General features: G+C 38.3%; 1 protein-coding gene across 1 annotated transcript in view; it reads left to right on the top strand.

Annotated features, from left to right (window-relative positions):
- The window catches only part of LOC126076223 (neuroepithelial cell-transforming gene 1 protein-like), a 56,551-nt gene that overhangs the window by 32,907 nt on the left and 7,906 nt on the right, over window positions 1–15,738 (top strand). Inside the window, exon 3 of the mRNA XM_049884804.1 lies at window positions 5,782–5,841. Within this exon, the coding sequence (XP_049740761.1) occupies window positions 5,782–5,841 (60 nt within the window). The remainder of the gene's footprint in view (window positions 1–5,781; window positions 5,842–15,738) is intronic.

Here is a 15,738-nt window from a genome sequence, read left to right as displayed (position 1 = left end):
ATTTTCCAACTACTGATCCTATGTCCTTTGTTTCCAGCTTTCTTATTCCGATCATCAGTAATTATCAATTCATCTTGATTGCATGTTTGATCAATTTCAGACCGCAAAAGTTGGTAAAAATCTTCAATTTCTTCATCTTTAGCACTAGGAGTTGGTGCATAAATTTGTATAATAGTCATTGTCATGGATTGAATTTTGTCCTCCAGAAATATTCATCTTCTTGACTAAGCCATTATTCCCAGTGGTATGTAATTATCCTCCATTTTGTGGTCTGGTATAATTATCACACCCTTACCCAAGTCACACCATTGTTTGAGTCACACCTTTTGTTTTACAAGAAATAAAAAAAGAGAGAAGCAAGCAGAGGGAGAGGGACCTACTACCACGAAGAAAGAAGAGCTGGGAACAGAGTGGGTTTTTTGGACCTGGGGTCCCTGTGCTGAACACCTTCTAGATGAAGGGGAAGATTGCTGCTAAAACACATGGAGATCTCTAAGGAACGCCAGGCCCACAGATTTTGAAAGACAAGGACCTTCCTACAGAACCAACAGAAAGAGAAAGCCTTTCCCTGGAGCCTGTGCCCTGAATTCAGACCTAGCCTCCTAAACTGAGAGAATAAATTTCTGTTTGTTAAAGCCATCCACTTGCAGTATTTCTGTTATAGCAGCACTAGATAACTACAACAGTCATATTAACTGGTCTTCCTTGTAGGCATATGGATATTATCCTATCACTGACAGCGATGTATTTCAGGATAAATCTTGAAATGTTGTTTTTGACAATGAGTGCAAAGCCTTTCTCTTCAATTTGTCATTCCCAGCATGGTAAACCACATGATTGTCTGATTCAGAATGGCCAATACCAGTTCATTTCAGCTCACTAATGCCTAGAATACTGATCTGTTTGCATTCCATTTCAGATTTGTTGACTTACAATTTTCCTAGATTCATACTTCAAACATTCCATGTTCTGGTTATTAATAGATGTTTGCAGCAATTTCTTCTCATTTTGAGTCATGCCACATTAGCATATGAAGGTCCCTAAAGTTTTACTCCATCCACATCATTAAGCTTGACTGTACTTTAGGGAGGCAGCTCTTCTCCAGTCATATTTTGATTGCCTTCCAACCTGAGGGGTTCATCTTCTGGCACTATGTATCAGACAGTGTTTAGCTACTACTCATAAGTTTTCACTGGCCAATTTTTGTATTCCCCAAATTGATTCTGAAATTCTAATAAAAATCTCAATAGAATTTAACTGAGCTCATTCTACAATTCATGTGGAAGAATGGAGGACCCAGAACAGTGAAAGCAGCGTAGAAGTCAGGGGGAATATGACTTATGTGTTAGCTATTAAGACTTGCTCCAAAGGTACAGTAATTACACAGCATAGCATTGATGCAGGGATAGAAAAAAAGACAAATTGATCCAGTTTCTGGGCTTTCAATTTTGTTCCATTTGTCTATTTATATGTATATGAACTTCCTGTATAACACACATTACAAAAGAATGGTGCTATCCACAGATGGTGTTGACGGGGGAGTGGGGGGCGCAAATGGCTATCCTACCTTATACCACATACTTACAAAAATAAATTCTGGGTGGATTAAAGATATAAATACGAAAAGTAAAACTAAAATGTTTAGAAGAATATATGGTAGAATATTTTAAAATGTTAAAATTTCTTTATACGTATACCCACACAAGTATACGATTTTGTCTAAATGCACACGTATGATCATATACATACTTTTTTCCCCAGTTTAATCCTCTTTTTGCTTGGCAATCTCTTTTGCCTTCCCTCTTCTCCCCACATACTTCTCTCACCCTCTCACCTGTATTCTAACCCATGTCAACAACATCGTATGTATCCTTCTATATTTTGCTCTTATAATTATTTGTAAATACATATACAATCACACACTCACAGATAGACACACATGCAGGATTTTTGGCTAGTTTGGATCATATTATTCATACTTTTCTGCATCTTCTGGATATGATCCTGGGATAAAGGTGTCTTGAGTTCTGTCACCTCATTTTTTAGTTTTTTCCCATTTTGATTTATGTTCTTCCATCTCGTATCATTTTCTTAATGTTCTTTAGCTCAATGTGAAGTAATATGTTATAGTTGTGCTCTGCTTTTGAGCAAACTGGTGTATCTTCATTCTGGATAGAACTGTTATTCTGCCCCTTATTCTCATTTTTTCTTAGAGTTACTTTGTGTAGGAGCTGACTTTGTATTTCTTGTGTATTCCTAGGTATTTTACATTATTTTTATTGTTCCTATGAGTAGGATCTTTTTTTAAAAAAAAAGTAAATTTTTTAATTGGTTATTTTTGGTGTAAAAGTAAACTATTATTCTCGGGGTTGCTTTTTGTGGTACTTTGTCTTCTTTCTGATTGTAAATGAGAATTGTTATTCGTTACATATTTTATTATGTTAAGAAAGTGTCTTACTAGTCAATCTTTGCCTTCAATTCATAATCGAGATCTCAAGATAATACTTTTTTCCTCTGACTTGTCAACATGGTGAATTGCAGGAATAGATTTTCTGATACTGCATTTTTAAGAAAAAAAAAAAAAAAAGAAGAGCCTCTTAAGTCATGATGTATTATTCTTTTAACATACCATTGGATTCTACCTGCTCGTATTTTATTTAGAATTTTTACATCATTTTAAATAACTGATATAAGTTTTGTTTTCTTTTTTTGTGTGCCAACTTTTCCTGACTTTCATATCAGTATTATGCTTACTTTGTAAAAAGAACTAGAAATCTGTTTCTTAAAGATTTGAAAGAACCTAGCTACGAAGGAAATCTCTGAGCCTGGCTCTTTTTGTGTGAGCGTTCTTTGGTAAAAAAAAAAAAATTTTTTTTTTTTTTTTTTTGGTTCTTTGGTACACCTGACTTATTTAAAATATAACTTTTAAGTTTGCTTTGCATTTTTTCTAATTTTCATGGCTGCATTTATATTCCTGCAATTTGTTTTTCTCATTTTAATTATTTTGTAAGGATTGTACATTTTCAAACTTTTAATATTATTATGTACCTTGGCTTACATGTCATTAACGTTATCTGTATCACAAGTAATCTGAAAAGTTATTTTGAGATGTGGGAGAATGAAATGTTACTTAAGAGTGCTTATCCAATATTAGTTGAGGGCCAGAAATCATAGATATGCATATCGTTTGTCACTTCTGTCACCAGTAATGCTGAATGAAGGCAATGAGTGGTTACTAGGAAGTACTCCAGGGACATGCATGTTCATCTTTCAGTTGATGAATTCTGCTTCAGGTAACATGTCCTAATTACCTTGGGTGGGGAGGAAAGGACATTTCTAGTGAAGACCCCCTCCCCATCATAGAATAAATAATATGTGTTCCCTTTTTTAAATAAAAACATATTTATGTATAAAACTTATTTTACTTTTTCTCTAATAAGTACAGATAGCCCTTGACTTACATAAGGGTTCTGTTTTGGGAAATTTTACATAAGGAAGTTTTTTTGTTTGTTTGTTTTTAAATAATTTTTATTGTGCTTTAAGTGAAAGTTTACAAATCAAGTCAGTCTCTCAAATAAAAACTTATATACACCTTACTACATACTCCCAATTACTCTCCTCCCAATGAGACAGCCTGCTCCCTCCTTCCAGTCTCTTTTCATGACCATTTTGCCAGCTTCTAACCCCCTCTACCCTCTCATCTCCCCTCCAGACAGGAGATGCCAACATAGTCTCAAGTGTCCACCTGATGCAAGTAGCTCACTCCTCATGAGCATCTCTCTCCAACTCATTGTCCAGTCCAATCTATGTCTGACGAGTTGGCTTCAAGAATGGTTCCCGTCCTGGGCCAACAGAAGGTTTGGGGACCATGACCACCAGGGTCCTTCTAGTCTCAGTCAGACCATAAAGTCTGGTCTTTTTATGAGAATTTGGGGTCTACATCCCACTGTTCTCCTGCTCCCTCAGGGGTTCTCTGTTGTGTTCCCTGTCAGGGCAGTCATCGGTTGTGGCCAGGCACCATCTAGTTCTTCTGGTCTCAGGATGATGTAGTCTCTAGTTCATGTAGCCCTTTCTGTCTCTTGCTCTCGTAATTACCTTGTGTCCTTGATGTTCTTCATTCTCCTTTGATCCAGGTGGGTTGAGACTCATTGATGCATCTTAGATGGCCACTTGCTAGCATTTAAGACCCCAGATGCCACTCTTCAAAGTGGGATGGAGAATGTTTTCTTAATAGATTTTATTATGCCAATTGACTTAGATGTCCCCTGAAACCATGGTCCCCAAACCCCTGCCCCTGCTTCACTGACCTTCGAAGCATTCATTTTATTCGGGAAACTGCTTTTGGTTTAGTCCAGTTGTGCTGACCTCCCCTGTATTGAGTGTTGTCCTTCCCTTCACCTAAAGTAGTTCTTATCTACTGTCTAATTAGTAAATACCCCTCTCCCACCCTCCCTTCCTACCCCCTCTCGTAACCACAAAAGAATGTGTTCTTCTCAGTTTAAACTATTTCTCAAAATGTTATAATAGCGGTCTTATACAATATTTGTCCTTTTGCAACTGACTAATTTCACTTGGCATAATGCCTTCCAGATTCCTCCATGTTATGAAATGTTTCACAGATTCATCACTGTTCTTTATCAATGTGTAGTATTCCATTATGTGAATGTACCATAATTTATCCATTCATCCGTTGATGGGCACCTTGGTTTCTTCCATCTTTTTGCTATTGTAAACAGTGCTGCAATAAACATGGGTGTGCACATATGTGTTCATGTAAAGGCTCTTATTTCTCTAGGATATATTCCAAGGAGTGGGATTGCTGGGTCGTATGGAAGTTCTATTTCTAGCTTTTTAAGGAAACGCCAGATCGAATTCCAAAGTGGTTGTACCATTTTATATTCCCACCAGCAGTGTATAAGTGTTCCAGTCTCTCCACAGCCTCTCCAACATATATTATTTTGTGTTTTTTGGATTAATGCCATACTTGTTGGAGTGAGATGGAATCTCATTGTAGTTTTAATTTGCATTTCTCTAATGGCTTACGGTCGAGAGCATTTCCTTATGTATCTGTTAGCCACCTGAACATCGTCTTTAGTGAAGTGCCTGTTCATATCCTTTGCCCATTTTTTAATTGGGTTGTTTGTCTTTTTGTGGTTGAGTTTTAGCAGAATCAGGCACTGGTTAGAGATGTTGTAGCTAAAAAATTTTTTCCCAGTCTGTAGGTGGTCTTTTTACTCTTTTGGTGAAGCCTTTAGATGAGCATAGGTGTTTGATTTTTAGGAGCTCCCAGTTGTCTGGTTTCTCTTCCGCATTTTTAGTAACGTTTTGTATTCTGTTTATGCCTTGTATTAGGGCTCCTAACGTTGTCCCTGTTTTTTCTTCCATGATCTTTATCATTTTAGACTTTACATTTAGGTCTTTGATCCATTTGGAGTTAGTTTTTGTGCATGGTGTGAGGTATGGGTCCTCTTCCATTTTTTTGCAGATGGATATCCAGTTATGCCAGCACCATTAGGTGAAAAGACTGTCTTGTCCCCAACATAAGGACATTTTTTATTAAGGCAGAATCACTTCATAGCAGGAGATTTAGTTAGGGGCACTATTTAGGCAACATATATGCCAGAGACAATTTATGAGCTTCCCTCATCAAAATAATTTTCTTGTGAATACAACCATAGGCTATACTTTTTTAAAGTGATTTTTCTAGTTGTATGGGGTTTTTGCTTAGTAGGAGTAAAATGTTTTCTTTCTATATAAAATGCAACTTCTTTTTTCCTATAGAAAAGAAAACGAAGAGAGAAAGATGATGATGTTGTAAGCCTCTGCAGCCTTGATCTTAAGGTAAGCCTTACCGCTCTATCAAAGAAAAGCATTTTAAAATATGCAAATGGCATTTTATTTCTGTACTATAAGAATAAATGCTGATTTGGTTTTTGCATTTTTATAAAGTTCAAAACTGAATAATATTTCTCTTATAAATACATTCTTTTTACTGTTCTTTAAGAATGAGAGGAAAACTGCCCTCAAAACAATGTTAGGCTATAATTAGCGATCACAAACTCAAAATGCCTGAAGAAACCAGGCGTATAATGTATACCAAAAAAGGAGGTGTACAGTAATACAATGTGGCCTGCAGACATCAACTCTAAATGTCTTCACGAACTGCAAATGCTTTTCTTCTTCTTCTGACCCTAAGCACTTATAGTTAGTTCCAAGTTTCATGTGTTAGACAGCGCATAGTCCCCCAGACTGCCATGTCTGCCCAAGACTTCAGACAGTCACAAGGTCCTTGGGTAGCACGAACGGTTTGCTCTCTGCTACTAAAAGGTTGGCGGTTCAAATCGACCCAGTGGCACCACAAAAAAAAGACATGGTGATCTGCTTCTGTAAGATTACAGCCAAGAAAACCCTGTGGAGCGCAGTACTACTCTGACGTACACAGGGCCCGATGAGTTGGTTTTGACTTGATGACAGGAGGTTTGGGTTTGTTGTTTTTATTTAATTCTTAAATTGAAAAAATTAATAAACAAATGAGTTATTGGCATGGAGACAAATTATTCTGATAATTTAAAAACATAGTCATTCGATTGTACATCCTTAAGAGAATGTAACCTAATTCTTCAAACAAACTTAAAATCCATAGTTCATGTTTTCTTTCCTGGTGGGAAGTGCCACTATTGAAAAAATATAATAAATATGTAGTTTCAAGTCATCTTTTATTTTAGGAACATTTTCTTGAATTATACTTTTCAGTATTTTTCCTATTGTTTTGTCTCCCCTTCCCCATCCTTTATACTTACATTGGATTTTCTTTTTTTAATCTTTTATATGTATCATTTTGTCTCAAAACTTTTTTGAAACCCTCCTTCTCTCCACCTTTTATTTTTAATGCATTATTCATTGTGTTTTTTATTCTGAAATAATTTTTTCTTTCATTTTTAATTCTTTCCTGAATTTTATCACTTCTCATTTCAAATCTTTTCTCTAATCCCCTAATTTCTGAGTTTTATGTTATTCTTTCATAGCATCTATCATTTTCTTAATTTCTTTTAGTCTCTAGAGACATTTTCCTGCTCTGTCTTCTTACAATGTTTTTAAATGGGATTCATTATCCTTTTCTGTTGCTCATTTTTTAAGTGCAGAAAGCTTTCCTGTACTTTAGGTGAGAAAAGACCAGGTTAGCCTTTCAGCCTCGTAACTCTAGAGCTCCCCCTTCTGTTGCTTTCACAAAGTGATTTAAAAAAAAAAACAAAAAACAAGGTCTCATATTTTCTAAGATCTTTCTTTTCTGTTCCCTCTTTTATCTGGAATTGTTCTTGTCTGTGCTGCTATTGCCCTGTTCTACTCAATTTGGGTTCTCCTTTTAGCAGTCTTTTTTCAGAACAGTGTTACTTTTGAAAGTTTATGTGGCCCAGATTGCTTTAGCACTAATATACTTGGCAGTGTTCTTGCCCTCAGCCTGAGAATCCAATCCTGCAGAGTTCTTCCCAGGTTAGGCTAAAGTTCTCTGACTAGTATACCATTGCGTTTCTGTTGACGGTTTGAGGGGTTTTTCCTATTTTCAGGACTTTCAGAGAAGCCCTGTTGCCTTCCCTCTGTTTCTTGCATAAATCTGATCCCACGCAGGTCTTATAGCCATCTGGCTTGTCACTATCTGCTCATATTTTGAGGTTTAGGGGGAAGCCTTGTCTCTTCATTTTGTTGCAGATTTTATCTGTGGGCTTTCTGTTTTGCAAAGCTAGTTGCTCTGTCTGCTTTTTTTCTTTCTTTAAAGAATGAAGAACTGTCAGAGATTTAATTAACTTATTGATGAATGAGCCAGCAGGATTCAAACTGGTTCAAAGGACTGTGGGAAATATTGAAGTATTCTAATCCCTGAAAAAAAGAATAATGGAATAAGATTGTAAATAACATACAAAGCAGATTTATATCCTCACCTGGATGTCTACTTACAAAATTTATTTGCATTGCTATCAGGCAACCATTTGCATTGATACCAGTTAACATCTACTCTTATACAGTTGTAAAATAACCTAATCAATAACAAATAGTGCATCAAACAGATCCTGGGAAAATGGGGGCATAAAGAAACCATTGTTCCAGCCCTCCTACACAAATACAACAAGAAAAAAACAGGGAAATGCTGCTCAGCTTTGAGAAACTCTGAATTGGGGAGCAGAGGAAAGCAGCAGGGAACTACGCACAAGCAAGAATCAACAAGTCAACAATGAATAGCACACGGTAGGAAAATTGCTTCTCCCACCATCCCTGCTCCTCCCCCAGCCACACAGGCTGCCAGCTGCTATGAACTGGGTAGTGGCCCCAGAAAGAGAGCCTGCTTCCCTAACTACCACAGCCCTTGCCTGTACAAAAAGACAGGACCCCAAGTTTCTGCCCTAAAATCAACAAGGCTGACCTCACCAGGAGTCCATTTGGAGTGTGCCAGACCTCTGCCGCCCAGACACTGTCAGTTGCAAGTCTACTGTGAATTGTTACAGAAGGCCTGTGCAGTGGTGTCTGCTCTCATAGTCAACACTCTATCTGCCTCCCTGTGTACCCCATAGCTCAGGCCTCTGAAACCAACAGTATAGACCTTTGGAGAATCAGTTCTAGTCTGTCTGCTTGCCCTTTCAGTTAGTGCTGAGAACTGCTGACTGAGGCTGCTGTGTACTAAGAACCAGCATACTCCAGAGGGGGCTCTGATAGCCACAAGGCAGACCTCCCAGGGGGCCAATTTGGAATGTGGCAGCACCTCTCCCACCTGGACACTGTTGGCCACAAGCCTATTATGAATTGCTCCAGAAGAGCCCTGTAGTGGAGTCTGCTCCCATTGTAAACACTCTTCCGGTTTCCCTGCATACCACATAGCTCTGGCTTCTGAAACCAACAGGGTAAACTTCCCTTAGGGTAAACTGCCTCCACTCCAGTTGGCACTAAAGACTGCAGACTGAGGCTGCTGGGTGTTAGGAAGCAGGTGTCTTGAGTAGACGCTGCACTCACAGCCAACAGACTACTGGCGGGGGCGGGGGGGTGGTGGGGAAGACTCTGATAGCAACAAGGCAGACCTCCATGGGGATCTGACCAGAGCATGAGACCCCCTTCCCACCTGGTAACTGTTAGTTGCCAGGCTGTTGAAAACTGCTTCTAGACTAATAGGAACTCCTACAGAAGGTTCCCTGCATTGGAGACAGGAAGTGGGTCACCTAAGTGGAGACTGCTTCCCCAACCACCACAGGGCCACTGGGGGTCTGAAACCAAAAAGACAGATCTCTCGGAGGTCCTTCTAGGGAGTGCCAGTTCCTCCTCTCCTGAAACTGAGGAAAGTCTGCCTGTGCTTTCCCAAATGCCAGGTCAGATATAGGCAGACCCCACAGAGCAGGGAAGGAAAGCTCAGGCAAAACTAGAGGACAACACCCAGCCCCAAAGGAGTCTCACTAGGTTTGGGTTTTCTAACTAAACATGATTGCAGAAACAAAGAAGGGAAGGGAGTAATAACCAGAAAGAGGGGACTGTGCCCCCTGGTGGACAGATTGATTAGTACACAGTATCTCACCTGAGTGGCGGTGCCCACTGGTAGACATGCTGACCACAGCATGTTCTCTGATGTGTTTGGGGGAGACTGGAAGTTGAAAAACGAGATCTGGAACTTTTGAATCCCAATTAAACCAGGGAGGGAGAAGGAGCTATCACAGAGAGGGAGAGGAAACAGTAATCAAAGGCTGAAGGCTCTGCCCACCTAAGTGTTCTTTGCAAAAAGTAGTGCAGGCAAAAAACACCAAATACTGGGGAAAACTGAGAAAGTTAACATCCTCAAAAATTCGAATGCCCCAACAAATAATCACAAGATACACAAAGAACAGAGACAATGGCACATCCAAATGAACATGACAAAGGGATGACCAAATAATTAAAGCACTAAGGGAAAACAGACAAAGAGTTTAAAAAAAAAAAAAAGGAAAACAGTACAAGGACAATAGAAGGATCTAAAAAAAGAGATACTGTAACTGAAAGGGGCAATAACTGAAATGAGAAACACAACAGAAGGACTTACCAACAGATTTAATCAGGCAGAAGAAGGAATCAGCAAATTAGAGGGTAAACCAAAACCAAAAACCCATTGCCACTGAGTCAATTCTAACTCATAGCAACCCTACAGGACAGAATAGAACTGCCCCGTAGGGTTTCCCAAGAAGTGGCTGGTGGATTCGAATTTGCCACCCTTTTGGTTAGCAGCCATAGCTCTTAACCACTGCACCACCACGGCAGTTAAAATTACAGAAGAGCAACAAGAACAAGGCTGAAGAAGGCTAAGCACAACCAAAAGCAAAGAAGTTTCCTGAATAAATCGAACACTTTAAAGGCCAGAGTAGCAGGGACGGGGGCTTGAGGACCATGGTTTCAGGGGACATCTAAGTCAATTGGCATAATAAAATCTATTAAGAAAACATTCTGCACCCCACTTTGAAGAGTGGTATCTGGGGTCTTAAATGCTAGTAAGCGGCCATCTAAGATGCATCAATTGGTCTCAACCTACCTGGATCAAAGGAGAATGAAGAACACCAAAGACACAAGGTAATCATGAGCCCAAGAGACAGAAAGGGCCACATAAACCAGAGACTACATTAGCCTGAGAACAGAAGAACTAGATGGTCCCCAGCTACAACCGATGACTGCCCTGACAGGGAACACAACAGAGAATCCCTGATGGAGTAGGAGAGCAGTGGGATGCAGACGTCAAATTCTTGTAAAAAGACCAGACTTAATGGTCTGACTGAGACTAGAGGGACCCTGGAGGTCATGGTCCCCAGACCTTCTGTTAGCCCAAGACTGGAACCATTCCCAAAGCCAACTCTTCAGACAGGGATTAGACTGGACTATAAGATAGAAAATGATACTGGTGAGGAATGAGCTTCTTGGATCAAGTAGACACATGAGACTATGTGGGCAGCTCCTGTCTGGAGGGGAGATGAGAAGGCAGAGGGGAACAGAAGCTGGCTGAATGGACATGGGGAATAATTATATAGCAAGATGTATATAAATTTTTATATGAGAGACTGACTTGATTTGTAAACTTTCACTTAAAGCACAATAAAAATTTTTTTTAATTAAAGGAAAAAAAAAAGGCTAAGCACAGTTTGATGGAATTATGGGACAACAAGAAGACACCTAATATTCCCCATCATGGGAATTCCAGAAGAAAAAGAGAGACAGAAAGGGTCAGAAAGAATATTTGAAGAAATGATAGAAAATTTTCCCAATCTAAGGGTGGACATGAATCTACAAATCCGAGAAGCTCCAAGAACCTCAAGCAGGATAAATTCAAAAAGATCTATACCAAGACACATCAGAGTTAGGCTCTTAAAAATTAAAAATAGAGAATCTTGAAAGCAGTGAGAGAGAAGCAAACAGTTACATACAAAGGATCCCCAATAAAATTAAGTGCCGATTTTTCTTCAGAAACACTGGAGGCCAGAAGGCAATGGAGTTATATATTTAAAGTGCTGAAAGAAAAAAAAAAAACTATCAACCAAGAATTCTATACCCAGTGGAACTATTCTTGAAGAATGAAGGTGAAATTAAAACATCCTCAGATGTTAGGGATTGAATTATGTCCCCCCAAAATATGTGCCAATTTGGCTAGGCCATGATTTCCAGTATTGTGTGGTTGTCCTCCATTTTGTGATCTGATGTAATTATCCTCCATTTTGTGATATGCTGTAAATCCTAGCCTCTATGCCTGTGATTATGGTTCCATTTGGGAGTGAGTTGACGTTTGTGTTAATGAGGCAGAATTAGGGTCAGATATATCTTGCGTTACTGCCTTACTAGAGGGTGCGACTCAAGTCACCATTCTTACCCCAGTCACTGCCCTTACCACCTTTATTCAGGTCACACCCTTACTTGAGTCACACCTTTTATCTTACAAGAGATAATAGGAGAGAGGAGCAAGCAGAAATAAGGATCTCAATACCACCAAGAAGAAGAAACAGGAGTGGAGCACATCCTTTGGACCTGGGGTCCCTGCGCTGAGAACCAGGAGACAGAGAGACAGAGAGCTGTAACGCTGAAGACAGCACAAGATGGCAAGAATCAGCAGCAGAGAAATGGCAGCAACAGAACCAGGAGACTGGTGTGAGACTGCACAGGAGCCAACCCACAGAGCAAGAGAGAGCTGAGTACCTTCTGACGAGAGGCTTCCTGGTGGAGTGGGGTGCCTCTGAGCACTTATATGCAGAGCTAAACAGCTTTGTAACATTTGCCAGAGCAGGGCATAGGCTGGGCTGAGGGGCCGGGGGCCAGGGACAGGCCTGCCTGTAGACATGGCTGAGAAGAGGCTGTCCTGATCGACACAGACTCCTGCAGAGAGCCAGCATTCTGAATTTGGACTTCTAGCCTCCTAAACTGTGAGAAAATAAATTTTTGTTTCTTAAAGCCACAGTTTGTGGTATTTCTGTTATTGTAACACTAGATAACTAAGATACCAGACAAACAGAAGCTGAGAGAGTGCTTATCCACCACACTGGCCCTATAAGAAATACTAATGGGAGTTCTATAGATGGAAGGGAAAAGACACTAGAAAGTATTCAAAACTATATATAAAAAGTTCGCTAATAAAGGGAAATGTATGAACAAGTATTAGGGCTAGGAGTAAGGTATTCATGCTTGATAATTCTAAATAATTTGTCCTTCATGTTTTTAATAACAAATATATAAAAGACAAGGATAAAATTATGTTACAGGGCACATGAAATATAAAGACATAATAGTGATAACCACCACAAAATGAGGGAGAAGAATGGTATAGATATAGAATTTCTTGTATGTTAGTGAATTTAAGTTGGTACAAACGTACTTTAAAAAAAAAAAAAAAAAAAAAGCCATTGCCATCGAGTCGATTCCAACACATAGTGACCCTATAGGACAGAGTAGAGTTGCCCTGTCGGGTTTCTAAGGATGGCTGGTGGGTTCGAGCTGCCAACCTTGTGGTTAGCAGTTGTAGCTCTTACCCTAGAATGTTATAAATATAAGCTCTTAAGTATAAAATCCATGGTAACCACTAAGAAAATATATTAAAAACATACACAAAAGGAAAGGAGAAAGGAACCAAAAAGGCTCATGACAATAAACCAACAAAACACAAAAGCAAGCAGTACTAAAGGACAGAGACAAAGAGGGCTTAAGACACACGCACAAAAAATAACAAAATGGCAAAAGTAAGTCACTTTTTCTTATCAGTACTGATCAATGTAAATGGACTAAATGCTCCAATCAAAAGGCAGGGAGTGGCAGAATGGATTAAGAAAAACATGGTCCAACTATATGCTATTTACAAGAGATACACCTTAAACCCAAGGACACAAATAAGTTGAAAGTGAAAGGATGGAAAAATATTGCATGCAAATAACCACAAAAAGAGAGCTGGAGTGGCAATCTTAATATCAGGCAAAGTAGACTGTAAGACAAAATCTGTCAGAAGAGGTAAAGATGGATATTATATAGTGATGAAGGGTCAATTAATCAAGAAGATTTAATAATCATAAATACATATGCACCCAACATCAAGGAGCCTAAATATATAATGAAAACACTGATAAAATTGAAGGGAGAAATAGATAATACTACAATAATAGTTGGAGACTTCAATACACCACTGAATGACAGTATACTAGACTTAACAGACATATATAGAACACTCTACCCAAAAACAGCACAATATATATTCTACCCCAGTGCACAAGCATAATTCTCCAGGATAGACTACACTTTAGGTCACAAAGCAAGTCTCAATAAATTTTAAAAGATTGAAATCATACAAAGTATTTTCTCTGACCACAACAGAGTAAAGCCAGAAATCAATAACAGAAAAAACCTGGAAAATACACAAACATATGGAAATTAAACAGCACACTATTAAACTACCAGTGGGTCAAGGGAGAAATCACAAATTTCTTAGAGTCAAATAAAAATGAAAGCACAACATAGTAAAACTTACGGGATACAGTGAAGGCAGTACTCAGAGGGAAACTTACAGGAATAAAGGCCTACATAAAAAATCAAGAAAGATCTCAAATTAACAGTCTAACTCAGCAACTCCAGGAACTAGAAAGAAAAGAGCAAACTAAGCCTAAACCTACCAGAAGAAAGGAAATAACAAAGATCAGAGCAGAAATAAAAAACAATAGAATCAACAAAACTAGAAGTTGATTCTTTGAAAAGATCAATAAAATTAACAAACTTTTAGCTAGACTGACAAAGAAAAGATGCAAGCAACCAAAATAAAAAAAAAAAAAAAAAAAGAGGGGACATTACAACTGACCTGGTAGAAATAAAGAGAATTATGACAGAATATTATAAACAATTGTATGGCAACAAACTAGATAACCTAGATGAAATGGACAAATTCTTAGAAGCACATAACCTGCCCAAACTAACTTAAGAAGAAATAGAAAGTCTCAACAGACCTATAACAAGTGAAGAGATCAAATCAGTGATCAAAAACCTCCCAACAAAAAAAATTGTCCTGGACCAGATGGCTTCACTGGGGAATTCTACCAAAGATTTAGAGAAGAATTGATACCAATACTGTTTAAACACTTTCAAAAGATAGACAAGGAAGGAATCCTCCCTAATTCATTCTTTGAAGCAAACATTACCCTGATACCCAAACCAGAGAAAGACACCACAAGAAAAGAAAACTACAGACCAATATCTGTTATGAATATAGATGCACAAATCCTCAACAAAATACTAGCAAACAGAATCCAAAAGCATGTTAAGAGTAATACACCATGACCAAGTGGAGTTTCTTCTACGGTTGCAGGGATGGTTCAACATCAGACAATCAGTCAATGTTAATATACCACATCAATAGAACAAAGGAAATGAACCAATGATCACCTCTATGGATGCAGAAAAAGCATTTAATAAAATCCAGTATCTTTTCTTGATGAAATCTTAAAGACTGGAATAGAATGGAAATTCCTCAATATGAATATATGAAAAGCCAACAACCAACATAATACTTAATGGAGGAAGATGGAGAGCTTTCCATTTGAAATCAGGAACAAGACAGGAGTGCCTGCTCTCACCACTTCTATTCAATATTGTATTAGAAGTCCTAACTAGAGCAATAAGACAAGAAAAGGAAATAAAAAGTATCCAGATTGGAAAAGAAGAATTAAAATTATCTCTGTTCGTGGATGATATAATCCTATATATAGAAAATCCTACAGTCCACAAGAAAACTTCTAGAGCTAATGGAGGAATTTAGCAAAGTTGCCGGGTGTAAGGTCAACAAACAAAAATCAGTTGAGTTCCTATATACTGGCAATGAGAAATCTGAAAGTGAAATTAGGGAAACAATTCCATTTTAAATAGAATCTAAGAGAATAAAATACCTAGGAATGAATCTGATCAGGGACATGAAGGACTTATACAATGAAATCTATAAAACACTGCTGCGAGAGATTAAAGAAGACTTAAATAAATTGAAATATGTTCCATGTTCATGGATTGGAAGACTTAATGTTGTTAAGATCTATAGATTCAACACAATCCTGATCAACATTTTAAAAGCTTTCTTTACAGAAATAAAAAAACCAATCCTCAACTTTATATGGAATGGCGAGAGACCCCAAATAGCTAAAATGATGTTGAAAGAGAAGAAAGTAGGACTCACACTTCCTGATTTTAAAACATACTATACGGCTACAGTAATCAAAACAGCCTGGTACTGGT

The sequence above is a fragment of the Elephas maximus genome, chromosome 4 (genome assembly GCF_024166365.1).
Source record: "Elephas maximus indicus isolate mEleMax1 chromosome 4, mEleMax1 primary haplotype, whole genome shotgun sequence".
NCBI lineage: Eukaryota > Metazoa > Chordata > Mammalia > Proboscidea > Elephantidae > Elephas > Elephas maximus.
The sequence above is the reverse complement of the archived record's forward strand: the minus strand, read 5'-3'. Positions and strand labels throughout refer to the sequence as shown.